Source organism: Rutidosis leptorrhynchoides, chromosome 1, assembly GCF_046630445.1.
Source record: "Rutidosis leptorrhynchoides isolate AG116_Rl617_1_P2 chromosome 1, CSIRO_AGI_Rlap_v1, whole genome shotgun sequence".
Lineage (NCBI taxonomy): Eukaryota > Viridiplantae > Streptophyta > Magnoliopsida > Asterales > Asteraceae > Rutidosis > Rutidosis leptorrhynchoides.
Window position 1 is genome coordinate 141,038,812 of NC_092333.1, and position 19,819 is coordinate 141,058,630.

Below are 19,819 nucleotides of genomic sequence, written 5' to 3' on the forward strand. Positions count from 1 at the left end.
AATGAACTCTAAATCCCTACAACCAAAGCTCTGATACCATCTGTAGCGACCTGACAAAATCGTCATTGACGGCGTCGTCTACTTAGGTCCCGTTACGTGGTCATAAGTCTTTAAAACAACGTTTGACCAAAAGATATGTCGCATTCATTTCAAATGTAAAGATTGTTCAAAGTTTACGAGAATAGTTCCACCACAAGTTACGTTACAAAGTTATAAGTACAAATGAAACTTATGCGACACAATTTAAAAGTAGCCAAAAGACGCTCCATGTATGCATATATACTCGACATCCAATGCAAGTATCAAAATAATGAGCGGAAGCATGTATCATGTATCGTTCAAGGACCTGAGAAAAATATAGAAATCTGTCAACGAAAACGTTGGTGAAATCATAGGTTTGAGTAAGTAAGTACAAGTGAACCACAAGATTTGCAACAATGAGATAATAGTAATACATTCCAAAAGTTTGTTTCACGAGCACTCAATTATCAATGCTTAACATTCCTTCCATAGAACCCCATCACAATAGTGTTAGAACATACACTGTTTCTCGAAAATACATTTCATTCGTAAACGGTAGCGAACCGTTTGAATGAGGGTTTGTCAAACTCATATGGCCATATAACATAAGTTCTCGCTTACACCCGGCAAGTGTAACTAATGATAATCGAATTGAGGATTTTTGTTCAAACTCGTATGTAGAATGTTTGTTTTCCTGTACTTGTGTTCACTTAATAAAAAGAAACGTTTATGTTTTCTCATCCCAAATGTAAGTGCAAAAGAGTAAAAGTGGGACTATGATCTCACCTTGAGTGCACGAGTAGTAAAGTACTTCAACAAGTAAACGTGTGCAAAGAACAATGCTAGTCTTGACCTAAACAAATAGGTTGTATCAATAACGATAGTCACGATTGGTCAAAGATGTTCAATTAGTCCTATGGCTCGTTAAGACTCGATCATAATAGTATGTGAATCAAATTGTCATGTTTCATGCAAGGTACAAGTATAAAAGCATGTTAGAACGATTGCACAAACATTTGGTTAAGTTTGATTAAAAGTCAACTTGGTCGGGTCAAAGTCAACGAAAAAGTCAACACGTTCGGGTCGGGTCCCGAACTATTTTTCTGAGGTTTTTAATCATATATGAGCATGTTAGAACAAGTTACATGTGAATCGGAGGTCCATAGCATAGCAAACATTTTTCGTAAAATGACCAACGAAGACAGAAGCCTGCCAGTGTATCTGGACGGCGTCCAGATTTTCTGGACGGCGTCCAGCTTTGAAGGCTGGGACGGCGTCCAAAGATCTGGACGGCGTCCAGCTTTGTAATCTGGGACGGCGTCCCAGGATCTGGACGGCGTCCAGATTGGTATTCCAGTCTGATGCAGTAAGTTTCTAAGTACACGAACCAAAAACCAAATAAACACAATTTATGATCCGCAAACAATCAAGTCAAGTATTTTATACCGTTGGGATGGTAATTTGACGAGGAAGACAACAAAACACATTTCACCAATCAATCTACCTATTATAACAACCAAAACCGCATCTAATGCTCAACATTAATCGCATACAAGTTCATAAATGCAATTCAATGATTCGGGCAACCAATTTACATGAATGATATGCCGTTTCGGAGGTAACCAAGCATACAATCCAACTAAACACTTACCAACAATAATCCATGGCATTCATTGCATCAAAAGTCCATTTCAAGTTCATCAAACCCTAACCCAAATTCACCAAAATCATAAATCAAGTTCATGAACTTTTCTAAAGCAACCTACACATCAAATTGAAGCTAGTGATACTAGGAACACAATTAGAACATGAACTTTTAACATCTAACAACATATGATCATCCAAAATTCAAGAACAACACACCAAAATTCAAGTTCATGCTAGTTACACTAAAACAACGAGATCGAGCATATAAATCATATAATCATGTTAGACTTGAGCCATAGACACTAATTAACACTTTTATAAGTTAAAAACATAAAGAACACAAAATCTAGTGATTTTAGGAAGTTACCCAAATGTAATGAAATCGGTATGGAATCGAAGAGGAAGATGCAAGGATCACGAATTTGTAATTTGTTTTGTTGCTAGCTTCCTAATCCGAATTTAGATGATGAATTCTTGTTGGTGTTCTTGAGAGAAAAAGGGAGTAGAAGAAAAATGGAGATGTTGAAATGAGAGGAGGAGGTTGAAGGTTTGACTAGTTGACCTAGTCAAATCTTTGGCCTCTTGGCAAGTTTAGTCCCTCTAATTTGAATCGGGTGCGTGAATGACCTAAACGAGATAATTTAAAACGCGTATCAACGGGAGATGTTATAAACATATAACGGAGTTTAAATTAGTATAACGGAAAAGTAAATGAAAAAAGGCTGGATGTTACACTCTTGCAATCATCTTTCAATTCGTCAAAGTCCCCGTCCAAACCATCCAAACGTTGGTGGACGTCTTCGACCTTTGCTTTCAGGTCGTCCATGGATGTCTCTACATGCATGATCCTTTTGTCCAAGTTTGCGACAAAGTCTTTGGATGTACCTCGATTCTTCTTGGCTCCTTAGCGAGTCTCTACCCGGCCATGAGTCTCATCACCCATCACACCACTTGTTGCGCTCACATTCTTCTCGGTCTCGGTTGCCATCTCCTTGAATCGACCTGGCTCTTGATACCAAATGTCACGGACTTATCTCGATAAGCTCACGTGCGGCACTTAGTCTCTACTAAGTCAGCCTTACTCGGACCTTATAATAATTCAAGTAACCAAAAGAGTGTAACATCCCAGGTAAACGTTCCCCGTAGCATGATATTGTCCGCTTTGCCCGTAGGCGCACGGATTTTTATTGGCAACCACACACGACGAGCACTTTCCCAGGAGGTCACCCATCCTGGTAGTGCTCTCGCCTGAGCATGCTTAACTGCAGAGTTCTCATGAGATCTGCTGTGCTTGTGGTCCCAAAACGCGTCATGCTAGGAAAGGTCTCCACACCCTTATAAGGCATGCTTCGTTCCCCTCTCCAACCGATGTGGGACGGATGTAACACGGATATTACAATCCTCCCCCCTAATGGGACACAACGTCCTCGCTGTGCACGTTTGGTCCGGGGTCTGGCTCTGATACCATCTGTAACATCCCAGGTAAACGTTCCCCGTAGCATGATATTGTCCGCTTTGCCCGTAGGCGCACGGATTTTTATTGGCAACCACACACGGCGAGCACTTTCCTAGGAGGTCACCCATCCTGGTAGTGCTCTCGCCTGAGCATGCTTAACTGCAGAGTTCTCATGAGATCTGCTGTGCTTGTGGTCCCAAAACGCGTCATGCTAGGAAAGGTCTCCACACCCTTATAAGACATGCTTCGTTCCCCTCTCCAACCGATGTGGGACGGATGTAACACGGATATTACAAAGAGAAAATATTATAGAACAAGTGGAATTGAAGAAAATACTTATATTTCTTGAGAATGCTTTACAATAGAGAATGTTTGAGATTTGAGGTGTGGTGTGACAAATGAGGCCACCCCTATTTATGCTACTCCTACCTCAAAATGGATGGCTAGGATTAAATACAATGGATGGCTAAGATCTAAGAACTAGAAGCTTCATGTGTCTAGATATTTTTATGGACATTCTATACCATTCCATGGAAGAACTCATGGGAAAGTTCTAGTGAACTTTCATGAGGTTCTTGGGCCTTCTTTGATTTTGACATATTGGGCCACAAACTTAGTGGATTGGGCCATAAGATTAATGGGTTGTGACAATATTCATATACTATTAATATTGAATGATGATATATTCAACAAACTTCTAATAAATACATTCACATTATGCATTGTTTATTTTTATCGTACAATATGTTAATTTGTAGAATGAGTGAATTTATCAAAAAGCTTTTTGAATTTATCACCACACATTAATATTATTTATTTTTTTATTTGTATAGAAAACCTCCATAGTGATAATCACATTGAGTCCTCACTAACGAGTAAAACTTTTGAGGATCATTAATATTATTTATTAATTTAACTTTATGAACACTCTAGACTTCAATTAAATATGTCACTATAATTCGTTCACGTTGATGCAAAAATGATGTGACATTTTGGCTAGTCAATAACTTGTGACTTTGTTAACTTGTCTAATTTGATCGAAATAACACCTGAAAATTTGTAAGTTACTTTAACTATATATATTTTAAAAAATATTCCTACCTATATTTTGTCGGTTATATCGGAAGTAAAGTTGGTTTGTCACACAATTTAAATAATTCGTGAACAAATATTATGCCTGGCAAACGGGTCAGGTTGGGTCGATTTGGGTAACGGGTCAAAATGGTTTTGGGTTAAAATGGGTCATAGGTCAAACAGTTCAATTTTTAAACGGGTCAAAATGGGTCAGGTTGGGTTGGTTTGGGTAACAGGTCGAAACGGGTCAATTGGGTCAAATGGGTCAAACGGGTTACATCACTTTTTTTTACATTTATTACATTATTTTAGTTATTATTATTTATTAAATATACATAAGAAACATTAATATATATAATAAATGATATAAACATGAATGCTTTATAAATTTTTTTCGGATGAAACTTTTTATGCCTGACCCATTTGACCCATTCACAAAACCCATTAGACCCATTTCTATTTATTGATCTTTGAGTATTGATACCCATTACACCCGTTCATTCATTTTTTGTGCAGGACTCAATAGGTTGGTGAGAAACTCATTTGAATCTTTTTTTAAGTTTTGATTTACATCGTTAGGCCTAATTTTTTTCAAGACCCAATTGGCCCGAAAGCTTGACCCATTTGACCTGAATTTGAGTATTTGGGTCAATAACAAATATATATAACTTGTTTTTTAGCACATCAGTAAAGTTTTAGAACACATGCTATTAGAATTTTATTACTCATTCACATTATATAAATAAAAGAAAAAATTACGCGTTGGTACCTGTGGTTTGTTTACATTGTCTTGACAATACCCAAACTTTCTTTTTTCATAGTTGATACCTATGCTTTGATTAACTTTCGTGATTGATACCCCAACCTAACTTCCGTTAAGTTTTGATGATTAACCCCTCACATGTGCTACACATGTGAGGGCAAATTCGTCTATTTAATTGGAAAAAAAAAACTTTAGGTACACACACATATTCATATCACACACATACACAAATTCATTTCACACACTAAAGAAAATAAAATTGAAAAAACAAAAAATGGCTTCACCGTCATCATTTATTCATGTCATCAATTCATCCCTTAAACCGCCATATCTTTACCTCCTAATCAATATTATCATCCTCACAATTGCGCTTACTTCACGTTTTCACATTCACAACAACAATGAGAACCAGAATCAATCTCGGCCGTTGATTGATGTTAGATCTGATAGATGATTCGGTTATGGTGTATGATAGTGTACCGAGTTTGTTTCAGGAGGTTAAATCTCCTGTTGTTGGTGTGGAGATTGTGCCGGAAAGTAGTCAGTTGGAATTAATTTCGCCGGAAAGTTGTTGACGAGAGTTAAGTTCGCCGAAACTGAGAAACCACTTGTTGCTTCTCGGTTTGCACAAAAGAAACCGATGAAAACTAGTCCCGATGGTAACCTTTTCATTTTTTATTTTGTCATCAAATAATTAAATGTTTATTAAACAAAAAGTCATATTTTGAAGTAAATATATTTATATTTATTTATTGTTCTTTTATGCATTACTCAGTATAAATTAAAGTGTATGAAAAGCCTTGTAATAAGGTAAGTATAATAGTATTGTTTCATATTCGGGGTTTTACACTTTTACACACAAGACTTCAAGTGTGTTGTTCACGGGTTTTTTTTTTTTTTTTTTTTTTTGCTTTAACAGGAAATATCAACTTTGACTAAAGCCTGACACTAATTTTAATTTCAATTAATATGTATTAAATTAAATGGGTGGATGCAAGGAATGTTAGAAACAGTGGTTGTTGGAGAAATGAGTGAATGTTTGAAGCTGTATCATATAGTAGTAGTTCATGAAAATTAATTAAAGCAATACTAAATTAGTTAAATGGACTAATTTGCCCTCACATGTGTGGCACATGTGAGGGGTTAGCTATCAAAACTTAACAGAAGTCAGTTTGGGGTACCAATCATGAAAGTTAATCAAAGCATAGGTACCAACTATGCTAAAAAGAAAGTTTAGGTGTTGTCAAGATAATGTAAACAAACTACAGGTACCAACGGCGTAATATTTTCTAAATAAAAATATAATCACATGTGAACACATTAATAAGTAATTCGGGTAACACTTATAAAATTTCAAATTATATGTAATTTTCATTTAATTTGAACATTGTACGATATATGTATTTACCTAGTGTAATGAAATAAATTTATTGATCTTTTACTTAATCTTAGAAGTAATTATTTTCCTTCCTTTTATTGAGAAAAAAAAATTTAGTTCACTCATCACTTATGTACGAACTATAAGTGTAAATTTAAGAGTGATTTTTTTACATGGAATATCTAAATTACATTTTTTATTAATTAATTCATTTTTTTGTATTTATCTTTTAATATTAAATATTAATAAATATTAATATTAATTAGATATATTTGGTGACTTCAAAGAGATGATGCAAAATCTTAACCCATACATACACAAGGATATGGTGAGCATGTTGAACTTGTATGAAGCTTCTTATCACTCATTTGAGGATGAAACCATTTTGGATGATGCAAGAGAATTCACAACTAAATATCTTAAAGAAAATTTGAAAAAATTAGACAAAAATATATCATCATTAGTAACTCACGCTTTGGAACTTCCATTGCATTTGAGAGTACCAAGGGTAGAGGCAAAGTGGTATATCGAGGCGTACGATAATGGATCGAGCACTGTGAACCCTACATTAATCGAGCTTGCAAAATTGGATTTCGATATGGTACAAGCGATCTACTTGGAAGATTTAAAACATTCATCAAGGTACAAATATTTCTTCCTTAAGTTGGGAAAAATAATAGGGGTATTGTTTAAGAAATTTGTGTCGGTTAAATTTATGTGAAACAAAAAGTAAAACGAAACTGAATAACCAAGTTTGTGACAATTTTTTTTTCTAAAGGCAAGTTGTCGGCATCACTTAGAAAGTATTAACCACCTTCGCGGTCATTTGTCACGCACACACCGCTTTCGGGCGGAACCCGAACCGTATTAGGGGGATCCGAACCTTAAAACATCTCAAGGGGCAAGTGAGTAGGACCTGGATCCTAAATATGGGTCGGTAAAACCTCCCTAGGACTTCTTAGGAGACGGGGATCGAACCCCTGACCTCCTAATAGAGTGAACCACTCGGCCACGGAGGCGGGTTCACAAAGTTTGTGACGATGAAAACACAAAGCATAAGGTTGCATCATTTTGATCATATATGCAATAAATAAAATAAGTAAAAAGGACATTTATATTTCATGTTCCACTACAATAAGATGTTTGTTTCATTCGTTTCATTCATTCATTATGTTGTATATGAGTGTAATATGTCAAATAGTAGTCTTTTTTATCGGATTGCATTTTGAATGTACTAACCATGTTCGCTAATGATATGTTGCATAGTTGGTGGAAAAATACATGTTGGGATACGAAATTAAGCTTTGCTCGAGATCGCTTGGTGGAGAATTTTCTATGGACGACTGGTGTTAATTATCTACCCCGGTTTAGTCTTGGGAGGAGAACCTTAACAAAGGTTAACGCTTTAATTACTACGATAGATGATGTCTATGATGTGTATGGTACTTTGGATGAACTTGAAAAATTTACGGATGTCATCAACAGGTAATTGCTACAAAATTAAAACTCAATAGGGCATCCGGGTAAGGCGTCTTCAACGATCGAAATTTTTTTCACATACTTAAATTAATATTATTTATAACTTACATTTAAATTAATATTATTTTAAGCCTATTATCTTAAAACTAGATAAGTAAAATTTAAAATATCTATCTTGGTGATATTCCACCACGATATATGGATAGATAAAAATTTGTATAGATCTTTCAAATTTGAACCCTTAAAAAATTTGGGACTATGTTTTGTTGCACACATTGCATATGTCTCGGAAAGACATGTCTCTGCCGCCACCGGTTATAACCTGAAATATTTAAACAAATTTTACGAGTTCGAAATCTTTTTCACACATAGATGGGATATCAATGCGACCGAAGAACTACCAGACTATATGAAGATATGTTTCTTTGGACTCTACAACTCGATTAATGAGATCGCTTATGACGCATTGACAAACACAGGATTCCTCATTCTTCCGTACCTCAAGAAAGCAGTAATAAATTCATCTGTTTTTATTTTTTAATTTGGTATCTATTTATATATTTAAATATATATTTCGTTTGTAATACAAATATTGATTTCTGAATTTTGGAATGATGACAATTGCAGTGGGCAGATTTATGCAAGTCATACCTACTAGAAGCACAATGGTATCACAGTGGATATACACCGACACTAGAAGAGTACTTGGATAATGCATATGTATCGATATCGGCTCCTGTAATACTCATGCATGTTAACTTTCTAACATTGGTTGATTCAAGTGAAGAGATCTTACGGTTCATGGAACGAGCCGATGATATTGTTCGTTACTCGTCACTGATTTTACGACTAGCTGATGACCTGGCGACATCCTCGGTAACTATATATAAAATACTCATCTCTAGAAATGTGAAACTGGAAGCTGAAAAATGACACGTAAAATTAAAACTAAAAATTTAAACGCACAACGCGAAACAGTAAACATCAACGCAACATAAACACAAAACAGTAAACTGCAACGCGAAACAATTAACTGCAACGCAAAACTTTGAGATAATAATCGATTACCTTTTTCTTAGGAACGGGTCTCGAACAAACTCGGGCAAAACCAACCCATTTGAACTCTTCGATCCGTCTAAAAATTAGACCTGTTTAGACCCAGACACGTTTTGACCCGATCCAAACCCAACTCAATCTGACGTAGTGCATCACAAATGTAAAAATTTTATAGGATAATTCATAATTTAAATCAAAAGCAATTTATCCCCTTATCTTCTCGTCGATGCTCCCCTTACTTTTGTGTAGGGGAAATTAATACGGACTGTCATATGTAGCAATTCATGCATGTTTTACAAATATAAGTAAATTTGAAAACTTTTTCTTGTTCAAGGATGAAATGGCAAGAGGGGATATTCCAAAATCGATCCAATGTTACATGCACGAGAGCGGTGCTTCAGAAGATGAAGCTAGAAGTTATATTAAGACGTTAATCAACAAGACGTGGAAGAAACTTAACAAAGAACGAGCAGATGCCAAGTCTAAATTTTCGAAAGAGTTTATCGAGTGTGCAACAAACCTTTCAAGAATGGCTCAATTCATGTACGGCCAAGGAGATGGACATGGATGTCCGGATGTGACGAAATCTCATGTGTTATCATTGTTGTTTACTCCAATCCAAGGGACATAACAGATAGCCAAGATTAATGTATATCGTTCACTTCGTGTCCAACTTAATTAATAGGAATACTTAATTCTTAAACTAATATTAAATAAATTAAGCATTAAGCATTATTATGATATCTTTAACTAAATAAATATGTTGTTGTGGTATATGAATTTTGAAAAGAAATGGTTGTCCTGTATATTGTCTATTTGTATGCCTGTGCCAGAGCTGTCAAAGGCCTGATTAACTAGAATAATCGATCAGATCATCCAATTCGTACCGCTCTTTGCAAATGGCTAATATTTCGCGATTAAGCAAAGAGATTTGCAGCCATAATTTTGATTGACAAAGACATTTCAAGTATCTAATTCTAATTGTAAGTCAAAATATTTCATTAAACAAAAAGTGCTACCTATAAATAAGTGCATAAATGTTGACAGTTTAACACATAACAATGTCTAAAAAAGCAAGATTAAATCATCTCGCATTATGGATAAAGAGACGCACGCCCAAAACATGATGAGCCCGCTTACTGAAGAACATGCATCGAGATTTGGTTATTGAAACAAAAGCCTCTGTTTTTCGTTATCGTCGCACTCATGGCTGCAGTTGGAGAAAGAAAAGGTATTATGGCCATCCTTAATCCCTGCCTGCAACAGTAATCAATAATGTCATTAAATAAAGAAAAACTGGAATTAATACACTTTTATCAGATGCATGCAAGCATGGACCCAAGCGAAGGGTTTTAATGGCCGTGTTTACCTAGAAAACAAACGGATATTGGATGGATCATACTCACAACCATCAAGAAAACGCTCAATATCGTCTAATGATGCATTTAGGGGAATTCCTTGCAATAAAACCTGTAACAAGCAAATCATAACATATTTTTTTTTTTTTTCAGAGAATGAGTTAAAAAAAACAAAAAAGATTATAAAACAAGAATGCATAGCCTGACATAAACATCAAACAGATACAAACATATTGTCACTTCAATTAATAAGACATATGAATGAATATAAATATAAATAAATACAGGTTTTGCAATACAATGGAAAAATACACAAACTATTCATGAGTAACTATATATTTAAAAACCATTCAGACAAGATTTGAAATTGAAGACTTATATAAACCAATTTTAAAGCGCTTTAAACATTGAACATAAGCAAAATCTCTGTATGTAAGTTTTCCCCAGTATATATAGAAGTTTTAGTCGTGCCGATTCAAACTTTATTTCAATATATAAGACGGAACTTAAACTATTATCTAATGTTCAAAATTAACTGAAGAATTACAAGCATTTACAGAAAGGATGGGAGTTAATAAGCTCATACAACAATTACCCAAAAGTAGGAGGAAATTGAAGGATTGAAAAGCTTAAGCGACTATAATACTATATTAACTCAGATTGAGAACATGAAAGACATTTAAGAAAAATATTATCGAGATTATTTTGTATATCAGCTAAATGAGGAAGAATGTGTGCTTACAAATTTCCCGCCATACGTCTGGATATAATTCCATTTTGCACGGTCAGCCTGATACCAAAATGACAAAGATTTAGAAATTGAGAATTATGAAGATATAGTGCACATTGTTGCAAATTCATCTAGTATTTTCAAAACAAGATTACCCTCTCCAATTTATATAAGGGGCGTTTCCTAGTTACTGCCTTAAGAGCAGCATCATATGCACTCCGAGAAGAGAACTGAACCATCCTGTTCACCAACCCCAAAATAACATAACAATCAACACACAAAAATATCAGTTGATATGTATGAGCAACAGAAAGAAAAGAGAAAGTAAACAATACAATGGAAAATGTCAACTTTTTAATTTAAAAACTAAAGCATGAGGTACATTACATTCCGGTTGGTGAGTATGACGGATTGTAATCAACTTTGAGATCATCGGGGCTTAAATTGCATTCTTCCAACAAACTGAGCACGTCACTCTTCAATGTATTATTCGTAATCCCTAACAACCTTCCATAGACCAAACCTTACCATAAATCAAATAAATTTATAAGAAAACATCCTAAAGTTGTTAACATACATATTAACTATCTATAAAATGAATCCACTAGCTCGTTAGCATAGTTTTTTTTAACTCAAATGACTAACCATAAGCTAAAATCATCACTATAAGGACTAAATATATTATATGAATACATATATTCAAAAATTTATCAAATATGCGTAGAGAAACAGAACACTATTACATTTAAATAATCACGATTATTGCTCTAATTGAGCTTTCAGTTTAACATAACACAATGAATTTACATATCAGACATTTTTTACCAAAAAATTCTTACACCTACACACATATGAAACCCTAGCTTATAGTACAAACATAACAAAACCTAATTTTAAATTAGGCGGATGTATTTAAAAATTGTGGACTGTAATTATACCTTCAGAAGGTGTTTCAAAGAATGGTTTAAAGGATGGCTGGTTAGTCGCCGGTGAAGATTCGGTCGAGAGCTGACGATGAGACGGCGAGCCAGATAGAAATGATCTGAGACCTAGATTTGGATTAATGTTTCGTTTCAGATGGCTCGAAGATGATCTGATTGCATTTTGAAGGAGATTCATATCTGCTAGTGATTTGTAGCAGTTACTCTCAGCTGCTCCTATTCTCAATAGAAGGTTTGGTTGTTGATGACGATCAGTACGACGTCGTATTTATTATGGGCCTTAATCTGCACATTGAGAAGCTGAACTGTTATTGTGGGCCTGGGCTGGGAAGTGGGAAACATACTTTTATTGACCAATAAAAAGAGAAATTTTTTGAAATAATTATCGATCGCCTTAACCTCACTTTATGTGGTCTCGTCCTTCATATACTTATACACCATGATACTAGGGCTGATTTGTCACAATTTTCTCCTTCATATACTTTATCAAATGTAGACAAAGAGCTGTTAGAAGACGAGATCAAGGTTTAGGGCGATCGTTTGGTTTTTGTGTTAGTAATAAAGCGTAGAGTTTGGATGAGTTCATGATTCCTTTTCTCAAAGCATAATATGATCTTTTCCAAATCGAAATAGTAGATGTTGTAAAATCCTTATCCAGTCTAGAAATTCATTTCAGACAATTGAATCTTCTCGAACTGTTTCTTTTTAAGAACCAAAAATACTTGTGCCAAAATAACAGATGCGAAGAAGAACAAAAGGCCTTGTACACGTAATGAATCTTGAAGTACTATTTCTGCATCTCCCTGATTACTTGTCAATGGTTGATTCAATTGGATAGATTTACCTTCTGAAACAAGAAGTTCTGGTAGGGGAGGGATAATATGAAGGGTATGTTATGTTAATGTTATTAGTTATATAATATATATATATATATATATATATATATATATATATATATATATATATATATATATATATATATAGTGTGTGTGTGTGAAATCCTATTTCTCATTCTTTTCTTGTATATTTCTATATTTATATCTAAAAAATAAACGGTTAGGATTTACTGACAGGGGCCCTAACGTGATGTCGGAACCCACTTACCTGATCATTTATTGGTCGAACTATTATAGTCCTACCGCCCCACGATCCCCGGAGGAACCCCAATGACAAATTCATACGGTGTTAAAAAAGATACTTGTTTTTATTAACAATCTTATTTGTTCTAACTTAGTTTGTTGTGTGTAGGTTTTTTGATTCTTGATGATGATAAGGCTTGTTGATTATGATCTTGAGTGTAGCAGTTGGACACATGGACTGCAGATTGTGGACTTATTCTTTTCTGGGCTTCTTTTCAAGTATTGGGCTTATGTTGAAGGCCCAACCTATTATCCATTTAGTTAATAGGTTTGGGTATATATTCAAGGCTTATGCCTTATTTTATTCATTCAGTTTTGAGATAACACACACACAAATACGTATTCTCTCTATTCTAGGGTTTTATTCATCTTCATCATCTGGTCGATCTGTAAAGATTCAATAATCTTGAATATGTTATTTCTGGTTTCTTGTTTCTGTTATTACAATTGTTCAACATAACTTGAACAATTAATCTTGTGTATTTGTTTGTTACTGTGATTCGATCGGATAAATAAAGTTGATTGTTGAAGATTTGATGTTGTGTTTATATAAATTTACATAGTATCAGAGCGATTTGATCCTTGTTGGTGAAATGTCCCGTTCTTATTGATTAAAAACGTTCCATATTAATTGATTTCGTTGCGAGGTTTTGACCTCTATATGAGACGTTTTTCAAAGACTGCATTCATTTTTAAAACAAACCATAACCTTTATTTCATAAATAAAGGTTTAAAAAGCTTTACGTAGATTATCAAATAATGATAATCTAAAATATCCTGTTTACACACGACCATTACATAATGGTTTACAATACAAATATGTTACATCGAAATCAGTTTCTTGAATGCAGTTTTTACACAATATCATACAAACATGGACTCCAAATCTTGTCCTTATTTTAGTATGCAACAGCGGAAGCTCTTAATATTCACCTGAGAATAAACATGCTTTAAACGTCAACAAAAATGTTAGTGAGTTATAGGTTTAACCTATATATATCAAATCGTAACAATAGACCACAAGATTTCATATTTCAATACACATCCCATACATAGAGATAAAAATCATTCATATGGTGAACACCTGGTAACCGACATTAACAAGATGCATATATAAGAATATCCCCATCATTCCGGGACACCCTTCGGATATGATATAAATTTCGAAGTACTAAAGCATCCGGTACTTTGGATGGGGTTTGTTAGGCCCAATAGATCTATCTTTAGGATTCGCGTCAATTAGGGTGTCTGTTCCCTAATTCTTAGATTACCAGACTTAATAAAAAGGGGCATATTCGATTTCGATAATTCAACCATAGAATGTAGTTTCACGTACTTGTGTCTATTTTGTAAATCATTTATAAAACCTGCATGTATTCTCATCCCAAAAATATTAGATTTTAAAAGTGGGACTATAACTCACTTTCACAGATTTTTACTTCGTCGGGAAGTAAGACTTGGCCACTGGTTGATTCACGAACCTATAACAATATATACATATATATCAAAGTATGTTCAAAATATATTTACAACACTTTTAATATATTTTGATGTTTTAAGTTTATTAAGTCAGCTGTCCTCGTTAGTAACCTACAACTAGTTGTCCACAGTTAGATGTACAGAAATAAATCGACAAATATTATCTTGAATCAATCCACGACCCAGTGTATACGTATCTCAGTATTGATCACAACTCAAACTATATATATTTTGGAATCAACCTCAACCCTGTATAGCTAACTCCAACATTCACATATAGAGTGTCTATGGTTGTTCCGAAATATATATAGATGTGTCGACATGATAGGTCGAAACATTGTATACGTGTCTATGGTATCTCAAGATTACATAATATACAATACAAGTTGATTAAGTTATGGTTGGAATAGATTTGTTACCAATTTTCACGTAGCTAAAATGAGAAAAATTATCCAATCTTGTTTTACCCATAACTTCTTCATTTTAAATCCGTTTTGAGTGAATCAAATTGCTATGGTTTCATATTGAACTCTATTTTATGAATCTAAACAGAAAAGTATAGGTTTATAGTCGGAAAAATAAGTTACAAGTCGTTTTTGTAAAGGTTGTCATTTCAGTCGAAAGAACGACGTCTAGATGACCATTTTAGAAAACATACTTCCACTTTAAGTTTAATCATAATTTTTGGATATAGTTTCATGTTCATAATAAAAATCATTTTCTCAGAATAACAACTTTAAAATCAAAGTTTATCATAGTTTTTAATTAACTAACCCAAAACAGCCCGCGGTGTTACTACGACGGCGTAAATCCGGTTTTACGGTGTTTTTCGTGTTTCCAGGTTTTAAATCATTAAGTTAGCATATCATATAGATATAGAACATGTGTTTAGTTGATTTTAAAAGTTAAGTTAGAAGGATTAACTTTTGTTTGCGAACAAGTTTAGAATTAACTAAACTATGTTCTAGTGATTACAAATTTAAACCTTCGAATAAGATAGCTTTATATGTATGAATCGAATGATGTTATGAACATCATTACTACCTTAAGTTCCTTGGATAAAACTACTGGAAAAGAGAAAAATGGATCTAGCTTCAATGGATCCTTGGATGGATCGAAGTTCTTGAAGCAGAATCATGACACGAAAACAAGTTCAAGTAAGATCATCACTTGAAATAAGATTGTTATAGTTATAGAAATTGAACCAAAGTTTGAATATGATTATTACCTTGTATTATAATGATAACCTACTGTAAGAAACAAAGATTTCTTGAGGTTGGATGATCACCTTACAAGATTGGAAGTGAGCTAGCAAACTTGAAAGTATTCTTGATTTTATGAAACTAGAACTTTTGGAATTTATGAAGAACACTTAGAACTTGAAGATAGAATTTGAGAGAGATCAATTAGATGAATAAAATTGAAGAATGAAAGTGTTTGTAGGTGTTTTTGGTCGTTGGTGTATGGATTAGATATAAAGGATATGTAATTTTGTTTTCATGTAAATAAGTCATGAATGATTACTCATATTTTTGTAATTTTATGAGATATTTCATGCTAGTTGCCAAATGATGGTTCCCACATGTGTTAGGTGACTCACATGGGCTGCTAAGAGCTGATCATTGGAGTGTATATACCAATAGTACATACATCTAAAAGCTGTGTATTGTACGAGTACGAATACGGGTGCATACTAGTAGAATTGTTGATGAAACTGAACGAGGATGTAATTGTAAGCATTTTTGTTAAGTAGAAGTATTTTGATAAGTGTATTGAAGTCTTTCAAAAGTGTATAAATACATATTAAAACACTACATGTATATACATTTTAACTGAGTCGTTAAGTCATCGTTAGTCGTTACATGTAAGTGTTGTTTTGAAACCTTTAGGTTAACGATCTTGTTAAATGTTGTTAACCCAATGTTTATAATATCAAATGAGATTTTAAATTATTATATTATCATGATATTATCATGTATGAATATCTCTTAATATGATATATATACATTAAATGTCTTTACAACGATAATCGTTACATATATGTCTCGTTTAAAAATCATTAAGTTAGTAGTCTTGTTTTTACATATGTAGTTCATTGTTAATATACTTAATGATATGTTTACTTATCATAGTATCATGTTAACTATATATATATCCATATATATGTCATTATATAGTTTTTACAAGTTTTAACGTTCGTGAATCACCGGTCAACTTGGGTGGTCAATTGTCTATATGAAACATATTTCAATTAATCAAGTCTTAACAAGTTTGATTGCTTAACATGTTGGAAACATTTAATCATGTAAATATCAATCTCAATTAATATATATAAACATGAAAAAGTTCGGGTCACTACAGTACCTACCCGTTAAATAAATTTCGTCCCGAAATTTTAAGCTGTTGAAGGTGTTGACGAATCTTCTGGAAATAGATGCGGGTATTTCTTCTTCATCTGATCTTCACGCTCCCAGGTGAACTCGGGTCCTCTACGAGCATTCCATCGAACCTTAACAATTGGTATCTTGTTTTGCTTAAGTCTTTTAACCTCACGATCCATTATTTCGACGGGTTCTTCGATGAATTAAAGTTTTTCGTTGATTTGGATTTCATCTAACGGAATAGTGAGATCTTCTTTAGCAAAACATTTCTTTAAATTCGAGACGTGGAAAGTGTTATGTACAGCCGCGAGTTGTTGAGGTAACTCTAGTCGGTAAGCTACTGGTCCGATACGATCAATAATCTTGAATGGTCCAATATACCTTGGATTTAATTTCCCTCGTTTACCAAATCGAACAACGCCTTTCCAAGGTGCAACTTTAAGCATGACCATCTCTCCAATTTCAAATTCTATATCTTTTCTTTTAATGTCAGCGTAGCTCTTTTGTCGACTTTGGGCGGTTTTCAACCGTTGTTGAATTTGGATGATCTTCTCGGTAGTTTCTTGTATAATCTCCGGACCCGTAATCTGTCTATCCCCCACTTCACTCCAACAAATCGGAGACCTGCACTTTCTACCATAAAGTGCTTCAAACGGTGCCATCTCAATGCTTGAATGGTAGCTGTTGTTGTAGGAAAATTCTGCTAACGGTAGATGTCGATCCCAACTGTTTCCGAAATCAATAACACATGCTCGTAGCATGTCTTCAAGCGTTTGTATCGTCCTTTCGCTCTGCCCATCAGTTTGTGGATGATAGGCAGTACTCATGTCTAGACGAGTTCCTAATGCTTGCTGTAATGTCTGCCAGAATCTTGAAATAAATCTGCCATCCCTATCAGAGATAATAGAGATTGGTATTCCATGTCTGGAGATGACTTCCTTCAAATACAGTCGTGCTAACTTCTCCATCTTGTCATCTTCTCTTATTGGCAAGAAGTGTGCTGATTTGGTGAGACGGTCAACTATTACCCAAATAGTATCAAAACCACTTGCAGTCCTTGGCAATTTAGTGATGAAATCCATGGTAATGTTTTCCCATTTCCATTCCGGGATTTCGGGTTGTTGAAGTAGACCTGATGGTTTCTGATGCTCAGCTTTGACCTTAGAACACGTCAAACATTCTCCTACGTATTTAGCAACATCGGCTTTCATACCCGGCCACCAAAAATGTTTCTTGAGATCCTTGTACATCTTCCCCGTTCCAGGATGTATTGAGTATCTGGTTTTATGAGCTTCTCTAAGTACCATTTCTCTCATATCTCCAAATTTTGGTACCCAAATCCTTTCAGCCCTATACCGGGTTCCGTCTTCCCGAATATTAAGATGCTTCTCCGATCCTTTGGGTATTTCATCCTTTAAATTTCCCTCCTTTAAAACTCCTTGTTGCGCCTCCTTTATTTGAGTAGTAATGTTATTATGAATCATTATATTCATAGATTTTACTCGAATGGGTTCTCTGTCCTTCCTGCTCAAGGCATCGGCTACCATATTTGCCTTCCCCGGGTGGTAACGAATCTCAAAGTCGTAATCATTCAATAATTCAATCCACCTACGCTGCCTCATATTCAGTTGTTTCTGATTAAATATGTGTTGAAGACTTTTGTGGTCGGTATATATAATACTTTTGACCCCATATAAGTAGTGCCTCCAAGTCTTTAATGCAAAAACAACCGCGCCTAATTCCAAATCATGCGTCGTATAATTTTGTTCGTGAATCTTCAATTGTCTAGACGCATAAGCAATCACCTTCGTTCGTTGCATTAATACACAACCGAGACCTTGCTTTGATGCATCACAATAAATCACAAAATCATCATTTCCTTTAGGCAATGACAATATAGGTGCTGTAGTTAGCTTTTTCTTCAATAACTGAAACGCTTTCTCTTGTTCATCATTCCATTCAAATTTCTTCCCTTTATGCGTTAATGCAGTCAAGGGTTTTGCTATTCTGGAAAAGTCTTGGATGAACCTTCTGTAGTAACCAGCTAGTCCTAAAAACTGGCGTATGTGTTTCGGAGTTTTCGGGGTTTCCCACTTTTCAACAGTTTCTATCTTTGCCGGATCCACCTTAATACCTTCTTTGTTCACTATGTGACCGAGGAATTGAACTTCTTCCAACCAAAATGCACACTTTGAAAACTTAGCGTACAATTCTTCCTTCCTCAATACTTCTAACACCTTTCTCAAATGTTCACCGTGTTCTTGGTCATTCTTTGAGTAAATAAGTATGTCATCAATGAAAACAATGACAAACTTGTCAAGGTATGGTCCACACACTCGGTTCATAAGGTCCATGAACACAGCTGGTGCATTAGTTAAACCAAACGGCATGACCATAAACTCGTAATGACCGTAACGTGTTCTGAAAGCAGTCTTTGGAATATCATCTTCTTTCACCCGCATTTGATGATACCCGGAACGTAAGTCAATCTTTGAATAAACAGACGAGCCTTGTAGTTGATCAAATAAGTCATCGATTCTCGGTAGTGGGTAGCGGTTCTTGATGGTAAGTTTGGTCAACTCTCGGTAGTCAATACACAACCTGAATGTACCATCTTTCTTCTTGACAAACAAAACAGGAGCTCCCCACGGTGATGTGCTTGGTCGAATGAAACCATGCTCTAAAAGTTCTTGTAATTGGCTTTGTAGTTCTTTCATCTCGCTGGGTGCGAGTCTGTAAGGAGCACGAGCTATTGGTCCAGCTCCTGGTACAAGATCTATTTGAAATTCAACGGATCGATGTGGGGGTAATCCCGGTAATTCTTTCGGAAATACATCAGGAAATTCTTTTGCGACGGGAACATCATTGATGCTCTTTTCTTCAGTTTGTACTTTCTCGACGTGTGCTAGAACAGCAT

General features: G+C 34.8%; 2 protein-coding genes across 2 annotated transcripts in view; one reads left to right on the plus strand and one right to left on the minus strand.

The window, feature by feature from the left end:
- The window catches only part of LOC139889582 (R-linalool synthase QH1, chloroplastic-like), a 30,035-nt gene extending 20,530 nt beyond the window's left edge, over positions 1 to 9,505 (plus strand). Inside the window, exons 7-11 of the mRNA XM_071872527.1 lie at positions 6,606 to 6,981; positions 7,606 to 7,824; positions 8,191 to 8,329; positions 8,446 to 8,694; positions 9,209 to 9,505. Coding sequence (XP_071728628.1) covers positions 6,606 to 6,981; positions 7,606 to 7,824; positions 8,191 to 8,329; positions 8,446 to 8,694; positions 9,209 to 9,505 — 1,280 coding nt within the window. The remainder of the gene's footprint in view (positions 1 to 6,605; positions 6,982 to 7,605; positions 7,825 to 8,190; positions 8,330 to 8,445; positions 8,695 to 9,208) is intronic.
- A 315-nt stretch (positions 9,506 to 9,820) lies between these two features.
- LOC139865819 (uncharacterized) lies at positions 9,821 to 12,208 on the minus strand. The gene is made up of 6 exons (XM_071853922.1): positions 11,901 to 12,208; positions 11,350 to 11,485; positions 11,118 to 11,202; positions 10,975 to 11,022; positions 10,244 to 10,344; positions 9,821 to 10,131 (listed from the first exon to the last, which is right to left on the minus strand). The coding sequence occupies exons 1-6, from the start codon at positions 12,079 to 12,081 to the stop codon at positions 10,011 to 10,013; spliced, it is 672 nt and encodes a 223-aa protein (XP_071710023.1). The 5' UTR covers positions 12,082 to 12,208; the 3' UTR covers positions 9,821 to 10,010.
- Positions 12,209 to 19,819: the final 7,611 nt, after the last annotated feature.

Excerpts from the sequence above, each read along its gene's own strand:
- LOC139865819 (XM_071853922.1), bottom strand. The coding sequence starts at position 12,081 with ATGAATCTCCTTCAAAATGCAATCAGATCATCTTCGAGCCATCTGAAA. Across the intron at positions 11,203-11,349 it reads TCATACTCACCAACCGGAAT|GATGGTTCAGTTCTCTTCTC; the intron begins GTAATGTACCTC and ends GTTGGTGAACAG. Across the intron at positions 10,132-10,243 it reads AATATCCGTTTGTTTTCTAG|GCAGGGATTAAGGATGGCCA; the intron begins GTAAACACGGCC and ends TTACTGTTGCAG.